Genomic DNA, 17,318 nt, shown 5'->3' with positions numbered 1-17,318 from the left:
GATGTAAATTTGTATATATAGTGTAGTACGTTAAGTCATGCATGCATTCATATTTTTTTGTAGTCAATAATTTTCTTTACGTTTGAATTTGGTTACGATAGGTAAATAAGACCCGATATGTGTTTGCTGTTTTGTTATTTTAACGAGCTATGTAATGACATGGAAGGAAAATCCAGCTTCGCCATACCAGTTGTGTTTTGTTGTAATTAATATGGTCATATTTTCAAAGTGAAGTTGTTAAATTTATGAGAAGCGATTATAATAATAATTTCCAAGTAAATCATATCTGGGATTGATTAGTGCCAGAATAAATCGAGTTTGTAAAAGGGGTTATGCGTTAAACATATTAAGAGTGAACTACCGTATTACAGGCGAAAATTATTATTTTTTATTTTTAATAATAATAAATAAATAATATAACTACTTTTTTTGAAGAAGATATTTTTTAAATATAATTTGGATATAATAATAATTCATGTGATATCGAATATTTAGTGAGCAGTGCGTAATAATAAATTTATGTGATCAGGTGTTGAGTTTATTGGGAATCATTTAATGACGGGAGGTCGTTTTAAATTCGGAATTAAAGTGCGTGGTAATTTAATTTGATCAATTAATAATATTGAAATGTAGATCGGTGCTAATAATCCGTACATGTTATGAACGTGTGGTTTAAATTACGGTCCAATATTTTTTTACGTATAAATGTCGTGTCTTAAAGTTGCGATTCATTAGCCGGAACACGTAGGACTAATATTACGAAACCATGATTATCAAATTTTGGTAAATATAATTTCAAGATGTTACGATTATTTGTGGAGAATGAACTAAGGCGTAGATCAAAATGAGATCGAAAATGTGAGAGAATCTGCAGTCAGATAATAAAAGGTCGTACGATGTCAGAAGTGAATAAATAAGTCAGTTGATAATTCTGTGAGAAATAAATGAATAAAGGAATATTGAGATAGAAAGGAAAATAAATTCCGTACGAGAGACACTTAGGATATTGAAATGAGTGTAAAATGTACGGGCAGTGTCACAGAGAAATACTGAGTTACGCAGCGGGTAGCATTCGAACCCGTGACAGCATGTACGAAATAAATAGACTGCACAGCTATTCGTTGAGATACAACGGATCTAAGGATAATGAGAGTTCAGATTCCACATAAATGGTCGTATATTGTATTCATTGTAATGACGAGCGAGGACAATCATGATGTCGTGATAATAATAATAATAAATATTGCAGATAAAGGATTGGACCGCCTTAATTAAATGAGCGTTGATAAAGATGTTAAACGGGAATCTAAATGATAATATGCAACCGATAATAATAATAATAATGTAAGGACGATGTTAAATCATCGCGGTCAGATTAATAATAATAATTGTCATAATAATAACAGTAATGAGGTCGTTGGTTGATCAGTGAAATATTTGTAATTGCGACCGATATCTGTATATATTTTGGCGGAAGTGACCGGTTCATTAATAATAATAACCTCTTAAGTGACGTGAATAATAATAACCTCTTAAGTGACGTGAATAATAATAATAATAATAATATCTTGAGTCACCTATTCATTAATAATAATAATAATAATAATAACCACGAGAGGGATATAAGAATAATAATAACATTAATAACCATTTGTGTTTGCATCCCGCATAATAATGACGATATTAATCAAACGTGACAGTGCCAGGAACCGTTGATAATAATAATAATAATAATAATAATAATAATAATAATAATAATAATAATAATAATAATAATAATAATAATAATAATAATAATAATTTCAAGGATGATAATTTCATGAATATTGTGACGATGGTGGAGTTAATTAGTTGGTGACAACATCCCTCTATTCGTATGTTGAATAATAAGAATGATAATATTAGAGTCATTTGGTACCTCGTTATTGTACGGTTTCCGCATGGGACGATGTTACAGTAATACTTGGCGTGTTTGTTTACTTCGCTCGCGATGCGAGGGGGGCCATTGCCACGGTATTTCCCAACCGCTTCTCGTTATCTCATCTGTGGCAGTAGTCTGCTGAGGCTACTTTGTAACATTTCAAATCACATGTAAATAAATTATAAATGCTGATTCAGTGGTATGGCATCAGCTGGATATCGTAAGATAGGAACTGTCCGTGGAATCCAGTTTTCGCATTTCACGAGAAACATTACCCAGTCCGAGCACCGGTCTCGGAAAAATGTATATAGCCGGAGTACGTCATCTTAGTTAAATCGGGAAGCCGACCGTAACATGGGTTATGCTCGGGCTCCCGATAGAAGGAAGCTATATCTTTGAACAACGGTTCGATTCAAATGGAATCGATCCGTAAATTATACCTCCAAAAGGTCATTTTATTTCAGAAGCAACCCAGCAAGATATTGATACCACTTGCGGTATGGCAAGTGATTTGTGCATGTAACATGTGTGGAAATTTAAATGTCGTTGCCAAATGTATCAAAGTTTCATACGTCAGATGGCGTAATAAACCGCTCCTTCTGGCAAATTATTTCAAAGGAAACCACTCTCATAATATTTTTATTGTAGTTAGATGATGCCCTTTTTAAAGTAACAGTCACTTCCTAGTCCTATCATGGAGTCCTTAAATTCAAGTTTACAATCGAGCCTTCCCCATTTTAATTTTAAATTGCTCCGTTCATCCCCGTGTTCTATTATGCCGTTATATTTATATTTGATGACTTAAATAATGAACCGACACCCCTGAGATAAACGCTAGTCAGGGACTCGGGAGGTGGACGGGTGCAATACAGGACATAGTTCTTTCAATTTGATTGTTAACGACCGGCGACTTGAATGTTAAGCAGTATCGCCCACCGATAGTAACCAGATTTAAGACTGTCTGCAGTAACCAATAGCAGATGGCTCTTGATCAATAGCATGCTTGCTTCTTCAGTGACAGTCCACGTGGAGTACTTCAATAGCATGCCGGTCTGGGGCCGGTCCGTTTGTCAGGTCTCCAGTGTTGCACAGCTGCACGCAGTCCTGCCCAATCTTGTTCTCAGTGGCTATATTGTTAAAAGTAAAGAGTTGATAACGCTGTGACTTGAGTTGAGGAAATCCTGGCACTCCGCGGACAAGGATTGGAAACACAGCCGGCAAGCTAGGCTTCGAAAGGGTGCCGATCGTTAACAAGGAAATGGCAAGAACTGTACATTTGCTCTTGGGTAAGTTTTGATCGAGGTAATTTTGTTTCTGAACCCTTTTTTGATCAAAATGAAATATATTTGGATTCTGATTAGATTCGTATCATTGTCAGCAGATGACTTCTACCTGCAAAGTCTTCTAGGTGGTAGTTTGAACCAGGAAAACCCTCTTCGTGATGAAAAATTGAATAAGATGATCTCCCCGTTCGTTTCTCTCCACAAGACCATGCTCCCCAACGATGTGTTATACCATTATTTTTCCGACTTTGGTATTGAACCCCATGATGGTCATCTCGCTTCTTTTGATGTGTTGGAGGACTTTCCGCACTATATCGTAACATTCCTCGACCTCTATTTCTGGCTTGTCGCCTGTTGCCTACACGTGGATGATGTCGAAGTCAAAGAGCTGCCCGTGTAGCCTCACCGACATCACTCTGGTTCCTGGTTGAGAAAGACAGCACGCCGAGCACAGCACTAAAGGTCTCTTTGTTCAGGATCACTGACTCCATTCCTGTGCTGTTGGTCGTCATTACCCGCGTAGTGCACGGCGTGCTCCAACATTTTGCGCTGTCCAGTGCAAGACCATCTAATCTCGCTAATTCCAATCACGCTGATGTCGAGGCGTGCCATCTCTTGTATTGTACTGTGGATGGACCAACTCTATGGCTAAATGGTTAGCAGGCAGATATTTAGCCCAAGGGGTCCCGGGCGCGATACCCAGCCGAGTCGGGGATTTTAACCTTAATTGGTTAATTCGCCTAGCCCGGGGGCTTGGTCAATGTGATGTCTCAAACATTATATATCATCTCAGGTAAGGTCCGATCATCACAGTCATGCAGGTCGCCTGTCGGCCGTCTACTAGATAAATACCTATACCAGGCCATGAGCCATTATTATTATTATTATTATTATTATTATTATTATTATTATTATTATTATTATTATTATTATTATTTCGAGGGGCCTGCTATATTGTTTTTCACTTAATTTTTGTACGTCCGGGTATGGTTCACATTTCACTTTTGAAGGTGGGGATGTGTAACTAGTGTCTTGTTCCACCGTTTGATAGCAGCACACGCACAGGGGCCAATGAATGCACTTGTCCCGGCCATTTCATAACAACACTGTCAGCGTAGGAGCAGACAACATGGAAAGCAACCGTCAGGGGCAGCGCTATACGACTTGGTGAGCACTGCAGAAATTCATCGGCGCTATGTTGCGGTCTGTGGAGAACATGAACAGTCACCGTCACATAATAATCTTGACTGAAATTTTATGTTTTCTCTATTACTATACATTTCATAACTTCCAATTTTGGAATTATCATCACTGAAAACATTGTAACATTTGAACTTCAGTTTCTTTTCGTTTTGACATAGGTTAAGGGGAAATACTGATTCAGTTTCTTCTTCTACTTCTTCCTTCTTATGATGATGATGATGATGATGATGATGAATCAGAACATGGAAGAATATTATCCGATGCAGAATGACTAGTGGCTACATTTTAATAGAAATTTTTTTTTTGTTTCTTTTTTCTGTACGTCGCACCGACACACACAGCTCTTACGGCAGCAATGGGACAGGAAAGGCCTAGGAATAGGAAGGAAGCGGCCGCGGCCTTAATTAAAGTACAGCCCCAGTATTTGCCTGGTGTGAAAATGAGAAACCACGGAAAACCATATTCAGGGCTGCCGACCGTGGGGTTCGAACCCACTACCTCCCGGATGCGAGGTCACAGATGCGCACCCCTAACCGCACGGCCAACTCGCCCGGTGATAGAAATTGTGATATTCTGGACTGATAAGAAGTAACAGTGATGAAAGGTCCTTTTTCTTCGTTTGACTGATTAGAGGTGGCCCGAAATAATTTTGAGGAATGTGGATACTGACGGCCTTCCTCTCTTATTCCATCTTAGTTCCATAACCGGAAATGATACATCTGGATCAAGGATGTATTTAAATTCTACAATCAAAATTCTCTGTATCGCTGCCATTTGATTTGTAACCACTTCACAGTATTACCCTCTGTATCCTTTGTCCGTTTAATGAGTTTGTCAGAATTTTTTTTCTTTTTTTCTTTACGTCGCACCGGCACAGATAGGTCTTATGGCGACGATGGGATAGGAAATGCCTAGGAATGGGAAGGAAGCGGCCGTGGCCTTAACACAGCCCCGGCATTTTCCTGGTGTGGAAATGGGGAATCCACTGAATACCATCTTCAGGGCTGCCGACAATGGGGTTCGAACCCACTATCTCCCGAATGCAAGCTCACAGCTGCGCTCCCCTAAACCGCACGGCCAACTCGCCCGGTGTCAGAAAATATGAACAAGAGTAAAAAATCACTCTGTCCCATCTCAGTAATTCTCATTGGAACCTTTCCTCTCACAGAACGTACAAACTTATACGAGTCTCTGGGTAGCATTATTTCAAATGGGCTGTCCTTCTTTGCTCGTTCCATCTGAACATGATCAACATCACACTCAAGATGGGTATGATGATGTAGTAGAAGCTTTTGATCTATAATTTGCAGAGAGGGATGGCTTTCAACTGCAACACTCATTATAACTGCCATATTGATGTTCCGATTTTGAGTGCCGCAGGTATCGGAATAAGTTGTGAGAAACACACGAAACATTTTGAACAACAATGGAAACCTACAATAAGATAAATGGAACATATCATGTATTGTCAAAACAAAATAATCCTGCCAGAACTTATATGTGAAACATATCATGTTTTTTGCAAACCATAAACTGTAATCGAAACAGACTTTCAACGTATTAGGTTGTGTTACGTACATGTAGTACGTGTTGAAGAGATGTTAAGTACAGAACAAAAAATGGCCAGCCGGACACCAGTGGGATCCGAACCCACAACCTCCCGATTTCGCGTCGGTTGCTCTACCAATAGGGATGTATCACGCAAAACTTGTCCGCTAGGCAGCGTAATGGTAGTACCCGGTATGCGCTTTCCGCTGCTCCACTGTTTTACATGAGACTTATATGGAGTATTCCTACATTTGCGATCATCGAAACGAAACTTTTGCTTTAAATGCATTAAAATGGAGTTACCATATTCTGCTAATGTTTTCAACAAGACGGGAAATGGTATAGGTGCAATGACGATTGCGGATTTGGAAGCAGAATTGAAGAAAAGGGGCGAAAAAAAAAATCCGGAAAAATGCAAGAGTTGATTGAAAGGTACCAGTAAGGAATAAATGCAGCAACTCCTTCTTTTAGCGTTTTTGTTAAGATTGAATTCTTAAAGTACAAATAGCATTTTGAAAACATTCCTAATATGGTATTTTTTCTTTTCTTTGCCGGTTATAGGCGTACATAAGGCACGACATTGCTATGACAGCAGTGCCTGGGGCTACATCCAGTACAACTGAACTTCATTTCCGTGTAGCGCACGAGTTTCAGGATTATTGTTTCGGACCATAAGACAAATACCGGTATATAAATTTCAAATTTGGAAGTAACGTTCAGGAAGTCTGAAAATGATGGTGCTCCAGTGTCAAATTATAGGTCACTGTGTGATTTAGGTTCCGTACCGCACACGGTGTTATAGCTGTTTTTCTACTTCTATATCTTCTTGCTCTGCGAGTTATTTCCAAGGTACCGGTGCCATACCATGACAATATCGAAGGTACAACGTTCTTCTTAAGTCTTCGTCTTTCGCCTAAAATTATTGAAATAGGTCATATTAACTTTTCAGAATGTACTATATTATTATAAAATTATTCCTTAATTAGTACTAATTAGCTTACTTGCCAGTTTCAGTAATGACATAATCTTCAACTATAAAATGTTTCGTGCAGACTTTGATATTAGGAGTCACTCCTAGGTCCTGCCTACGAATCGCATGCAACCACTTTTTACGGATAGCATCTTGCTTAGGAAACTGATGGTATGAATACGGTCGACCTTGATTTTGGGGCATTGGGACACAGCAATAGTCAGACATCACAATTTTCTTGTCATCTTTGTTGTCGTAACGATATATTAAATCTTTAATTTCAGCATTTAACTAGGTAACTTCCATTAAAAACACATACAAACAAATGACGATCGACAAGCGCATACCGGGTACTACACGTGAGACATCTATCGGTAGTGTTTCAGTACATCCCTATTGAGCTATGGTGGCGTAGGCCATCTTTGTTCTGTTTGAAAGGATCTGAGCTACAGATCTGGCACTGCTGCTAGCACACTGTAGAGTGCGTTTAAGTCGCCCGTTGTGGATCATGTCAATAAACAGACTTTCAACGCATTAGGTCGTGTTACGTACATGTAGTACGTGTTGAAGAGATGTTAAGTACAGAACAAAAATGCGGTGAAAATTCAATATTCATAAACTGTAATGCTCAAACGTATCATTATTTGCCATTGCCACTGATTCCGTTACTATAATGAGTAGACATATCATTGTTTGGTGGAATCTGGAGTACATGAAATACTAACAGCATGTGGCAAAACTAAAATATTAGAGATTTTGGACATTTCCACTTCTGGATTTTCACCATAGATTTACGGAAAGGCTACATATTCACTACGCAATTCATAAATTGCTGTAAAATGAACAGTATTACTCTATGTAGCTGTTCGAAAGTTACGTTTGGAGAGGTTTATTTGAGATTCTTTTGTTAGAATATTTAGTTTGCAGAAATTCTTGAGATTCCACTGTTAGATTATTAACCTCCTCTTAAGAGTTCTTCGTTATTCCACTGTTAGAATGTTATATTAGGAGACTTTTTTGAGATTCCACTTGAAGAATATTATGTTTACAAGGTTCTTTGTGATTCTACTCCCTCACTCTATGGTGAGATGTGTCGACCATTCCCACAGCCCTTCCAATGTGTTTCGGGCTACGAAATGTCATGTGGCACATCACCAGCCTACGGAGTTTTACCCACACTCGTTTTAATTAGATGTTTCTTTACGCGGATAAATAAAACTTGTTTTGCATTCATTAACCTTGTGGGAAATCAACTACTTATGATTTCCCATGAATATTTAGATCATTCATTTTCTCAACTTTGTAAAAGAGCGTCAAGACTCTTTTGAAGTAACGATGACGAATATTTTAAACTTTAATCGTACAAACTCCAGTTTTAAAATGTATAGTTCATCGACTTTACAGGCTATTTAAGGAGCCACAAAGAGGGGAATTAAGATTCCTGATTTTGTGACACTTCATCCTGCCATTCATACAGGTTTCGATGTTCGTTTGTCCTTCCGATTTATCTCGCTGGCTTTGCTCCAAGAAGACAATACCCTTCTTATGTACGACGGTGGAGGGCATAGGCGTCATTAGATGAGACACTTGTCTTTGTTCATCCCCTTGGTTTTCTTAATTCCCCATCCCCTCAAGGAACGTATCTAGCGTGCAGTAATCTCCCCATTTCCTACATTATTAGTTCGGTGGCTGGGCTGTAATTGTGACCGGATAAAGTAGGGAGAGGGAGACAGCTGTTGTTATTGGCCGACATTCGACAGTCTATTGATCAGTCAAAATAACTGGAATAACTACCACTTATTGTCCACTACAACCTTCACTATAAACAGCATATCGTCGTTGGACATAAGCAAACATGTCATTCAACCTGTTAACTTGACAGTAGCTTGCACATCATTGGAGCAAGTCCAACGCTTTAAGTATCTCGGCAGCGTACTTGAACACAGCTGGAACAATGTTGTGGAAATTAGGTACCGGATTGAACAGGCAAGGACTGCATTCAAGAGAAAGAGCAAACTTCTCTGTAACGGGGATTTTATGTCAATCTCCTTCTCCGTTTACTTCGGTGTGATGTATTTTCTGCCTTTATGGTGCCGAGACTTGGACCCTAACAGAGAACACCACCAAAAAACTCCGAGCCTTTGAGATGTGGTGCTACTAACGCCTGCTCAGAATATCATGGGTTGACAGAATACGTAACACTGAAGTACTCCAACACCTAGAAAGAGTTATAGGCTATGCACAACATCAAAAGGAAGAAATTTGAGTATTTTAGCCATATCATTCGAAATGATAAATATATACTCCTTCAGCTTATCTCACAGCGCAAGCTAAAATTGAAGGAAGGAGAAGCAGAGGAAGAAGGATAATATTTTTGCTACGGAACCTACGAGAATGGTACGAGCTCAGTATCCCCAATCTTTACCGAGTTGCTGAGAACTAAAACCAGATCGCCCTGATGACAGCCGACATCCAATGAGGAGGAGGAGAAGAAGAAGAAATATAAACAGAAAAAGAAAAGAAAAATAAAAAGAACAAGAAGAAAATAAAAAGAAGAAAAGAAGCAAAAGGAAAATACTACTTTGGTCCTAGAAATTCTACTATGTGATAATATTTCAGCTTACAACTCTGACCGAAAATATTCTGTCATCTACTATAAGGTTCAGTATTGCATGAACTATATTAATGAATTTCCGTTTGAAAGTGATACATGTTCTGCGGTTCAGTATTTCTCCCCTTAACATTGTTACTAGAGATATAGCAGATATTTAGTTTCAGGAGGTCAAATGGACTGTATCGCCTTTGACCTATCGAAGGCGTTGGACAGAGTATATCTTGAGACGCTACTGCCAAAAGTGAGTACAATTGGACTAGAAAAAAATAGACTAGTGATTGAATGGGTGGCTATATTTCTAGAAAATAGAACTCGGAGAATTAGAGTAGCTGACCCTGTAATCATCAAGATGGGAACTCCTCAAGGCTGTATCATTGAACCTTTATTTTCTTGTATGTATAAATGATATGAATAAAGAACTGGAATCAGAGATAAGGCTTTTTGCTGATGATGTTATACTGTATAGTGTAATAAATAAGTTAAAAGATTGTGAGCAACTGCAAACAGACGTCAACAATGTTGTGAGCAAGCAATGGTATGATAGTAACCAGGGTTGAAAATCAGGTTGTGAGTTTCACTAATAGGAAAAGCTATCTCAGTTTAAATTACTGCATTGATAGGGTGAAAGTTCCTTACGGGGATCACTGTAAGTACCTAAGTGTAATATAAAGAAGAATCTTCATTGGGATAATCACACAAACGGGATTGTAAATAAAGGGTACATATCTCTGCACATGAAAGTATTCAGGGGGTTGTAGTAAGGATGCAAAGTAGAGGGCATATAAGTCTCTGGTAAGACCCCCAACTAGAGTATGGTTCCAGTGTATGGGACGCTCACCAGGATTACTGGATTACGAAAACTTGAAAAAATCCAAAGAAAAGCAGCTCAATTTATTCTGAGTAAGTTCCGACGAAAGAGTAGAGTTACGAAAACATTGCAAAGTTTAGACTGGGAAGACTTGGGAGAAACGAGAGGAGGTGCTCGACTAAGAGCTGTGTTCTGACCTGTCAGTGGAATGACATTAGTAGACGAATAAGTTTGAATTGTGTCTTTCTTTCTTTCTTTCTTTCTTTCTTTCTTTCTTTCTTTCTTTCTTTCTTAAGCCGTTTACCTTCCACGGTTGGCCTTTCTCTCGGACTCAGCGATTCCCATCTCCACCTCCTCAAGGCAGTATCCTGGAGCATGAGACTTTGGGTCGGAGGAATACAGCTGGAGAAGGACCAGTACCTCGCCCAGGTGGCCTCACCTGCTATGCTGAACAGGGGCCTTGTGTGAAGATGGGAAGATCGAAAGAGATAGACAAGGAGAAGTGTGCAACTACGGAAAACCACTTAAAGGATGGCTGAGGTGGGAATCGACCCCCCCCCCCCCTCTAGTCAGTTGACCTCCCGAGGCTGAGTGGACCCCGTTCCAGCCCTCGTACCATTTTTCAAATTTCGTGGCAGAGCCGGGAATCGAACCCGTGCCTCTGGGATGGCAGCTAATCACACTAACCACCATATAGTGGTGTTTTTATAAATAGGAAAGACCGCAATATGAAGATGAAGTTGGAATATAATTTGCCAAGAGAGATGTTCAATAACTTTCCAAATGTCTTGCAATAATTTAAGAAGACTAGGTAAACAACTGATAGGAATCGGCCACCTGAGCAACTGCCCTAAATGCAGATAATTGATGATTGAGAAATCGACATGATGATATTTCGAGGCGTAACAACGATATTAGTCCTTTACTGAGATAAGTAAAATCTAGCATTCTATAGCTGTTTTAGTTACCCACAATGCCTTTCCGATATCAGACTGCTTGGCTGAATGTCAGCGTTGAGGCCTTCGGTTCAGAGGTTCCCGGGTTCGATAATGATGCTTGTTAAATGTTGTTTAAAGGTCAGTTCCACATGTAAGAATAAATTTGCACCCCCGACACCATCAGTGTGTTGGAACAACGGTGGAAAGAGAAGATGATTCTTCAAATTTTTGAACTTACCGAAAATGACAAAGGACATCAATCAAGTCCTTTCTAACAGGGCTGCTAAAAACGAATACAGTGAAATACAATGTAATATTTTTCTGGTACGAGCACATGCAGCTAATGCGAGCGGAGAGGCCACGGGTGTTAACGCTTTACGGCTATGGAGCCAAGCTCAGCATTCGGGATACAAGTGGGTTCGAACCCCACCGTCGGCTGTACTGAGAAATTTTGTGGTTTCCCATTTTCACTACCAGGAAAATGCTGGAGCCGTACCGTAATTAAATCCACGGCCGCTTCCTTCAGACTCCTAGCCCTTTCCTATCTCATCGTCGTCATTAAGACCTATCAGTGTCGGTGTGACGTAAATCTAATTGTAAAACAGAAAGTTTCCTTCCCCTGCTTACCCAACTTCATTCACCATCATTGATTTCATCTTGATAAGCTCCTCAACTGAGGTTGGCGTCTGGAAGGGCATCCAGCTGAAATAACAAGCCATATAATTTCGTCTCACTTCAATCCGAGAAAGCGGGGCTATGCAGCTAATGATTTAATATAAAGATGAATACATATACCCTAGTAATTAGACTGGCGAGAAATTTCTAACTGATGAATTTGCGGTGATGTCGTAGGGTGGAAATCGAAACTTTCAGTGTGAAATACATTCTTCTTATTTTCTTATTCAGCCAGTGGACATCCACTGCTGAACACCCAGTTCTTCCGCGCCGTCCTCTGCTGGGCAATCTGTATCCAGTTCCTCCCGGCATGACGTTATATGTAATCATGCCATCTTGTCTATGGTCAGCCGACGTTGCTTCATGACTCTTGGGGGTATCCATGGTACCATAACTTTGAACAATTACCACTTAAACCTCGCCACTCGCTCCACTACATTTGTGAGTCCTGTCCTTTCCCCGTTCCCGATTTGATCTCATAAGCTGACCCCCAGCATTGCCCGTCCCATTGGTAGCTGGCAGATTCTGAGTCTGTTATCACTTTTCTTCGGGGTACTAGCAGTTTCGGGCCGATGTGCTTCGACAGGTAGGACGCAAATGTTGCTTTCTTCTTGGAGCTCAGGGGAATTTTTGAGTTTCAGAGGATATAGCCGAATTTTCGAAGGCCTTTTCGGCCAGTTCTACTGTCAGGGACGTGATTGTGACATCCAAACTGGAAGGCACAACTAAAGAAACCCACGGCTACTTAGGCGGCGCGTGTTCACCGATAGAGGGCGTCGACCACTGAAGAAGGTGGTACGGGAAAATAGTCTGGCATTATGTGATACTGTCACCCATTATCCCACCATACCACTAAGTGTGTAGCTAACACCATGACTGTACGCTGGAAGATACGAGAACTTGATGCAATGCCCAAGCACCCGCCATCAACCACACATTTCTTGGAGAGAAAAAATAATAGATATCCTTTCTTCTCTTACAGAGGTGTGCTACTTCAAGGTCAACAGAGATGGACTGAAGCCATTGCTAGTTACCAGATGGCTATCAATTGCAGACATCGGCTGGCAGGTGAGTTGTATCTTTAAAATAATCCTATACCATAGTCAAAATAGAATTTGTCAGTACTGGACAGTAGGTTCGAAACTTAAAAAGGCCAAGGCATTTACTTAACGTGGTCGAGTTAACTGCACAACACACGAATTTGGGAGCCCATATTCATGAGTGGGTGAAATTAAATTTAACAACAACAATACACATGTTGACGGCAACTAATACCATAGAAGTCGACCAAACTGGACTTCTTTCACCGCTTCTGTCCCGTACCAGCTTGGCTGAATAGCTGTTGCCATTGTAACGGGTGAAGAAACAATCGAACTTCCTTGTTCCCAGTAGATATTGGTGCTTTACTTTTTCCGCAGTGGCACCAACCACTCATTTTGAACACAGTTTATAGACATCTGCTGTTATACAGAGAGTCATTCTTGATCTTCACACTTAGCAATGTGCAAAAGCCACAATAGACTCTTGTCATGATAACATATAGTTCTGACTACATGGGAGCAGTCAATCACAGTTTCCGTTTATATGAGCAAGTGTATTTTTTGTTTTGGAATTACAAATTACCTGGTGGAAAAAATATACAAACACCATGAAATAAGGAATGTAGATACGGAAATTTTTGCAATATATTTGTCGAGGTAATATATTTAATTGATTAAAAGGTACGAGACTACAGGTTAATATCCGCGCGAGAAAAGTCATCGCAAATGTGCTATCCTAGTCCATTAACAAACAATGTAATCGCATGTCCGTTGAATGCAGGCATGCAAACGTGCATGCATTGTGTCGTACAGGTGCCAGATGTGAGATAGTTCCATGCCTGTTGCACTTGGTCGATCAATACCGAGACGGTTAATGCCGGTTGTGGATGACGCTGGAGTTGTCGTCCAATGATGTCCCATACGTGCTCGATTGGGGACAGATCGGGGGATCGAGCAGGCCTAGACATCATGTCGACACTCTTTACAGCACGTTGGGTTACAGCAGCGTCATGGGGGCGTGCATTATTCTATTGGAAAACACCTCCGGAAATGCTGTTCATGAATAGCAGCACAACAGGTCGAATCAGCAGACGGACGTGCAAGTCTGCAGTCGGGGTGCGTGGGATAACCACGAGAGTGCTCCTGTTGTCATAGGAAATTGTTCCCCAGACAGAACTCCCGGTGTAGGGCCTGTATGTCGACGCCGAAGACAGGTGGAATGCAGGCGCTCACCTGGCCTCCTTCTAACCAACACACGGCCATCATTGGCATCAAGGCAGAACCGGCTTTCATCGGAAAACACAACGGACTTCGACTCTATCCGTCAATGAGCTCTCGCTTGACACCACTGAAGTCGCGACGGCGGTGGTTTGGGGTAAGTGAAATGCACGCCGCAGGGCGTCAGCCTCAAAGCTGTCCTTCAAGTAACCTATTTCGAACAGTTCGTTGTCACTGCGGTGCCAACTGCCGCTCGAATTGCTGCTGCAGACGCAGTTATACGCTGAATACGGCGGTCCTCCCTCTCGGTGGTGCCACGGGGACGTCCGGAGCCTGGTCTTCTTGCGAGCGTACCTTCTCATGACCACTGCTGCCAGCATGCATGCACAGTGGAGACATTCCTGCCAAGTCGTTCTGCAATAACGCGGAAGGAAAATCCACCTTCACGTAGCCCTATTATACGGCCTCGTTGAACCGCAGTGCGCTGTTCATACTGGCCTCTTCGTCGTCGTAAAGGCATTCTTGACCCATTCACAGTCTCTCTCCGTCCAATCTCACAGCTAACTAACGCGTTCGCACTGTACAGCCCGTATTTAAAGCAAACCTTATGTGCAACGTCATGGGGACGCTACTAGCGTCACGCTAATGCGGTTTTGCGGGAAATTTGAATCAACGGTATCTTTCAGATGTATGAACACGCCTACCAATGTTCGTTAATCTAGCACAACCCTTTCTTGGTGTTGAATTTCTTTTTTTCCACCAGTGTAATACATCTTACAATGGGGCATTCCCTACTCGTCACCAGCGATTTCGCTCAAATTTATAGAACATGCAGGGCTTGGCTAGAAATGAAAGTACCGAGCTCGATAGCTGCAGTCGCTTAATTGCGGCCAGTATCCAGTATTCGGGAGATAGTAGGTTCGAACCCCACTGTCGGCAACCCTGAAAATGGTTTTCCGTGGTTTCCCATTTTCACACCAGGCAAATGCTAGGGCTGTACCTTAATTAAGGCCACGGCCGCTTCCTTCCCAAACCTAGCCCTTCCCTGTCCCATCGTCGCCATACGACCTATCTGTGTCGGTGCGACGTAAAGCAACTAGCAAAAAAAAAAGAAAAAAAAAGAAATGAAAGTACCCAAATTGGAACTCCAGATGGCCAAGCGTATAGAAAATAAAAATAATAATGTTGACGCGGCTCTCGCACCGTATAAGCCACTTACGTTAGTCCGCACGCCGAGCAGTAGTTGGTGTAGCGGTAAGAGCTTGGACTATTAATTCGATGGTCGTGAGTTCGACTCCATGTGTGGATAATATTTTTTCAATTTTTATATTATTCATTTATTTTTATTTATTTTATTTATTTGTATGCAAAAGGCATATAGAGCGTCATTTTTTTTTTTTATGAGCGCACAATTGTAGAAAATTTGTAGTTGCGAACTTTCCCGAAGTGTTCAAACTGAAATTCGTCTTTTTTCTCCTTTATTGGCTATCCCCCCTCCTTGGGGAATGTGCCATAAACGTGAATAGTCGTTTCGCTGTAAGATTCGTTTTCACCTGACAAGTGAAGGTTGCTCCTGGCGGCTTTACACAAACAATAGATTCTTGGCGCAGGTAGAAAAAAGTCTGACAATTAAATCCCAGTTTTTTTACATTTTCTATGCCTTTTGCTTATAAATAAATAAATAAATAAATAATATGAATTATTCAACTCTTTGCTTAATTGGAAAATGAATAATATAAAAGTTGACAGAAAAAACAGTCTCCACACGGTGAGTTGGTGAGCTGAACCCACGAACATCGAATTACCAGTCCGAGCTCTTACCGCTACGCCAACAACTGCTCGCCATGCGCGTTAACGTAAGTGGCTTATGCGGTGCCAGGGTCGCGTCAACATTTTTATTTTTATTTTCTATACGCTTGGCCATCTGGAGTTCCCACTTCCGGTTACTTCATTTCTAGCCAAGCCCTGCATGTTCTATAAATTTGAGCGAAATCGGTGGTGACGAGTAGGGAATGCCCCCTTGTTAGTTCACAGACTGCTGTTAAGAGATCAGAATAACTTAGATCATTGAATTGTTACTAGCATTTAGTGTTATTACCAGGGCCCCAAACTCGTACATTTTCTCTTCTACACGGAAAAGCATCGAATCATGGATATACCGACGAACCTCTCTTCAACGGACACCGTCGGTTCCGTGGTAAAATGTCCGTTACGAGAGCATAAAAATTAATCAAACATTATAACGGCAAAAGAACATCCACCTTAAATATCAGCATACATCTTTATTTTGATTATTCTAAATGTATAACTAATGTTGCCATTGATGCTTTTACGGCCCGTACTTATAGACATGACATTGTATAGGCGAGAATAGTGCGAGAAGGAGAAGGTGACGTATCGAGAGAAGAGGGAGGGGTTGGGCCTTGACCCAACCCAAAGAAGTTAGGCTTGAGCATGTCTGCACGGGAAGAAAAAGGGGAGGGAAGATAGAGAGCTGACAATGAACAGAGTAGATGTGACGTACATAGCGGAAGTGTGTGGCAGGCCATGTGTTAGGTCTGGTTTCCGCCAAGCTGGCTTGTCACACATGGTAGGGTAGGAATACATTGTCAGCAAGTGTAGGTGAGATATGAAATTAGTTCTCACGTGGCGAGGCTGGTTGCTGCGGTCAACGGGTTGGTGGGCAGGTATTCCATACCATGGCTGACGCAGCGACCAGTCTACTAAAGTTTTCCTTTTTAGGTGGTAGGTAGGAGTAGGGGAATAGGGTAGTTTGTAGTGCAGTGCTTCCTGCACGTATGCTGGCTATCCGCGTACGTATGGGAGGACACTGAGTAGATGTAGAGGTAGATAATTTAGTTAAGTAGTTTTAGGAGAGATGTAGTGCCTATTGTTTGTTTGTTTGTTTGTTTGTTTGTTTGTTTGTTTGTTCGTTCTGTGTTTCGCTCTGTGTCTGCCTTTATTACCTGTAAATCGATGGTGTATACTAGGGTGGGTAATAAAGATATGTATGTATGTATGTATGTATGTATGTATGTATGTATGTAGTATAGGCTTTTAGGCTTATGCCGTGTCAAGAAAATGGGATGAAAATCTCGAC

General features: G+C 41.0%; 1 protein-coding gene across 1 annotated transcript in view; it reads left to right on the top strand.

Annotated features, from left to right (window-relative positions):
• LOC136867421 (protein O-mannosyl-transferase TMTC2) overlaps positions 1-17,318 on the top strand; it is a 289,097-nt gene that overhangs the window by 90,611 nt on the left and 181,168 nt on the right. Inside the window, exon 5 of the mRNA XM_067144624.2 lies at positions 12,943-13,028. Within this exon, the coding sequence (XP_067000725.2) occupies positions 12,943-13,028 (86 nt within the window). The remainder of the gene's footprint in view (positions 1-12,942; positions 13,029-17,318) is intronic.

The sequence above is a fragment of the Anabrus simplex genome, chromosome 3, assembly GCF_040414725.1.
Source record: "Anabrus simplex isolate iqAnaSimp1 chromosome 3, ASM4041472v1, whole genome shotgun sequence".
Taxonomy (NCBI): Eukaryota; Metazoa; Arthropoda; class Insecta; order Orthoptera; family Tettigoniidae; genus Anabrus; species Anabrus simplex.
Note: the sequence above shows the minus strand (reverse complement) of the source record. Positions and strands in the feature narration are given on the sequence as shown.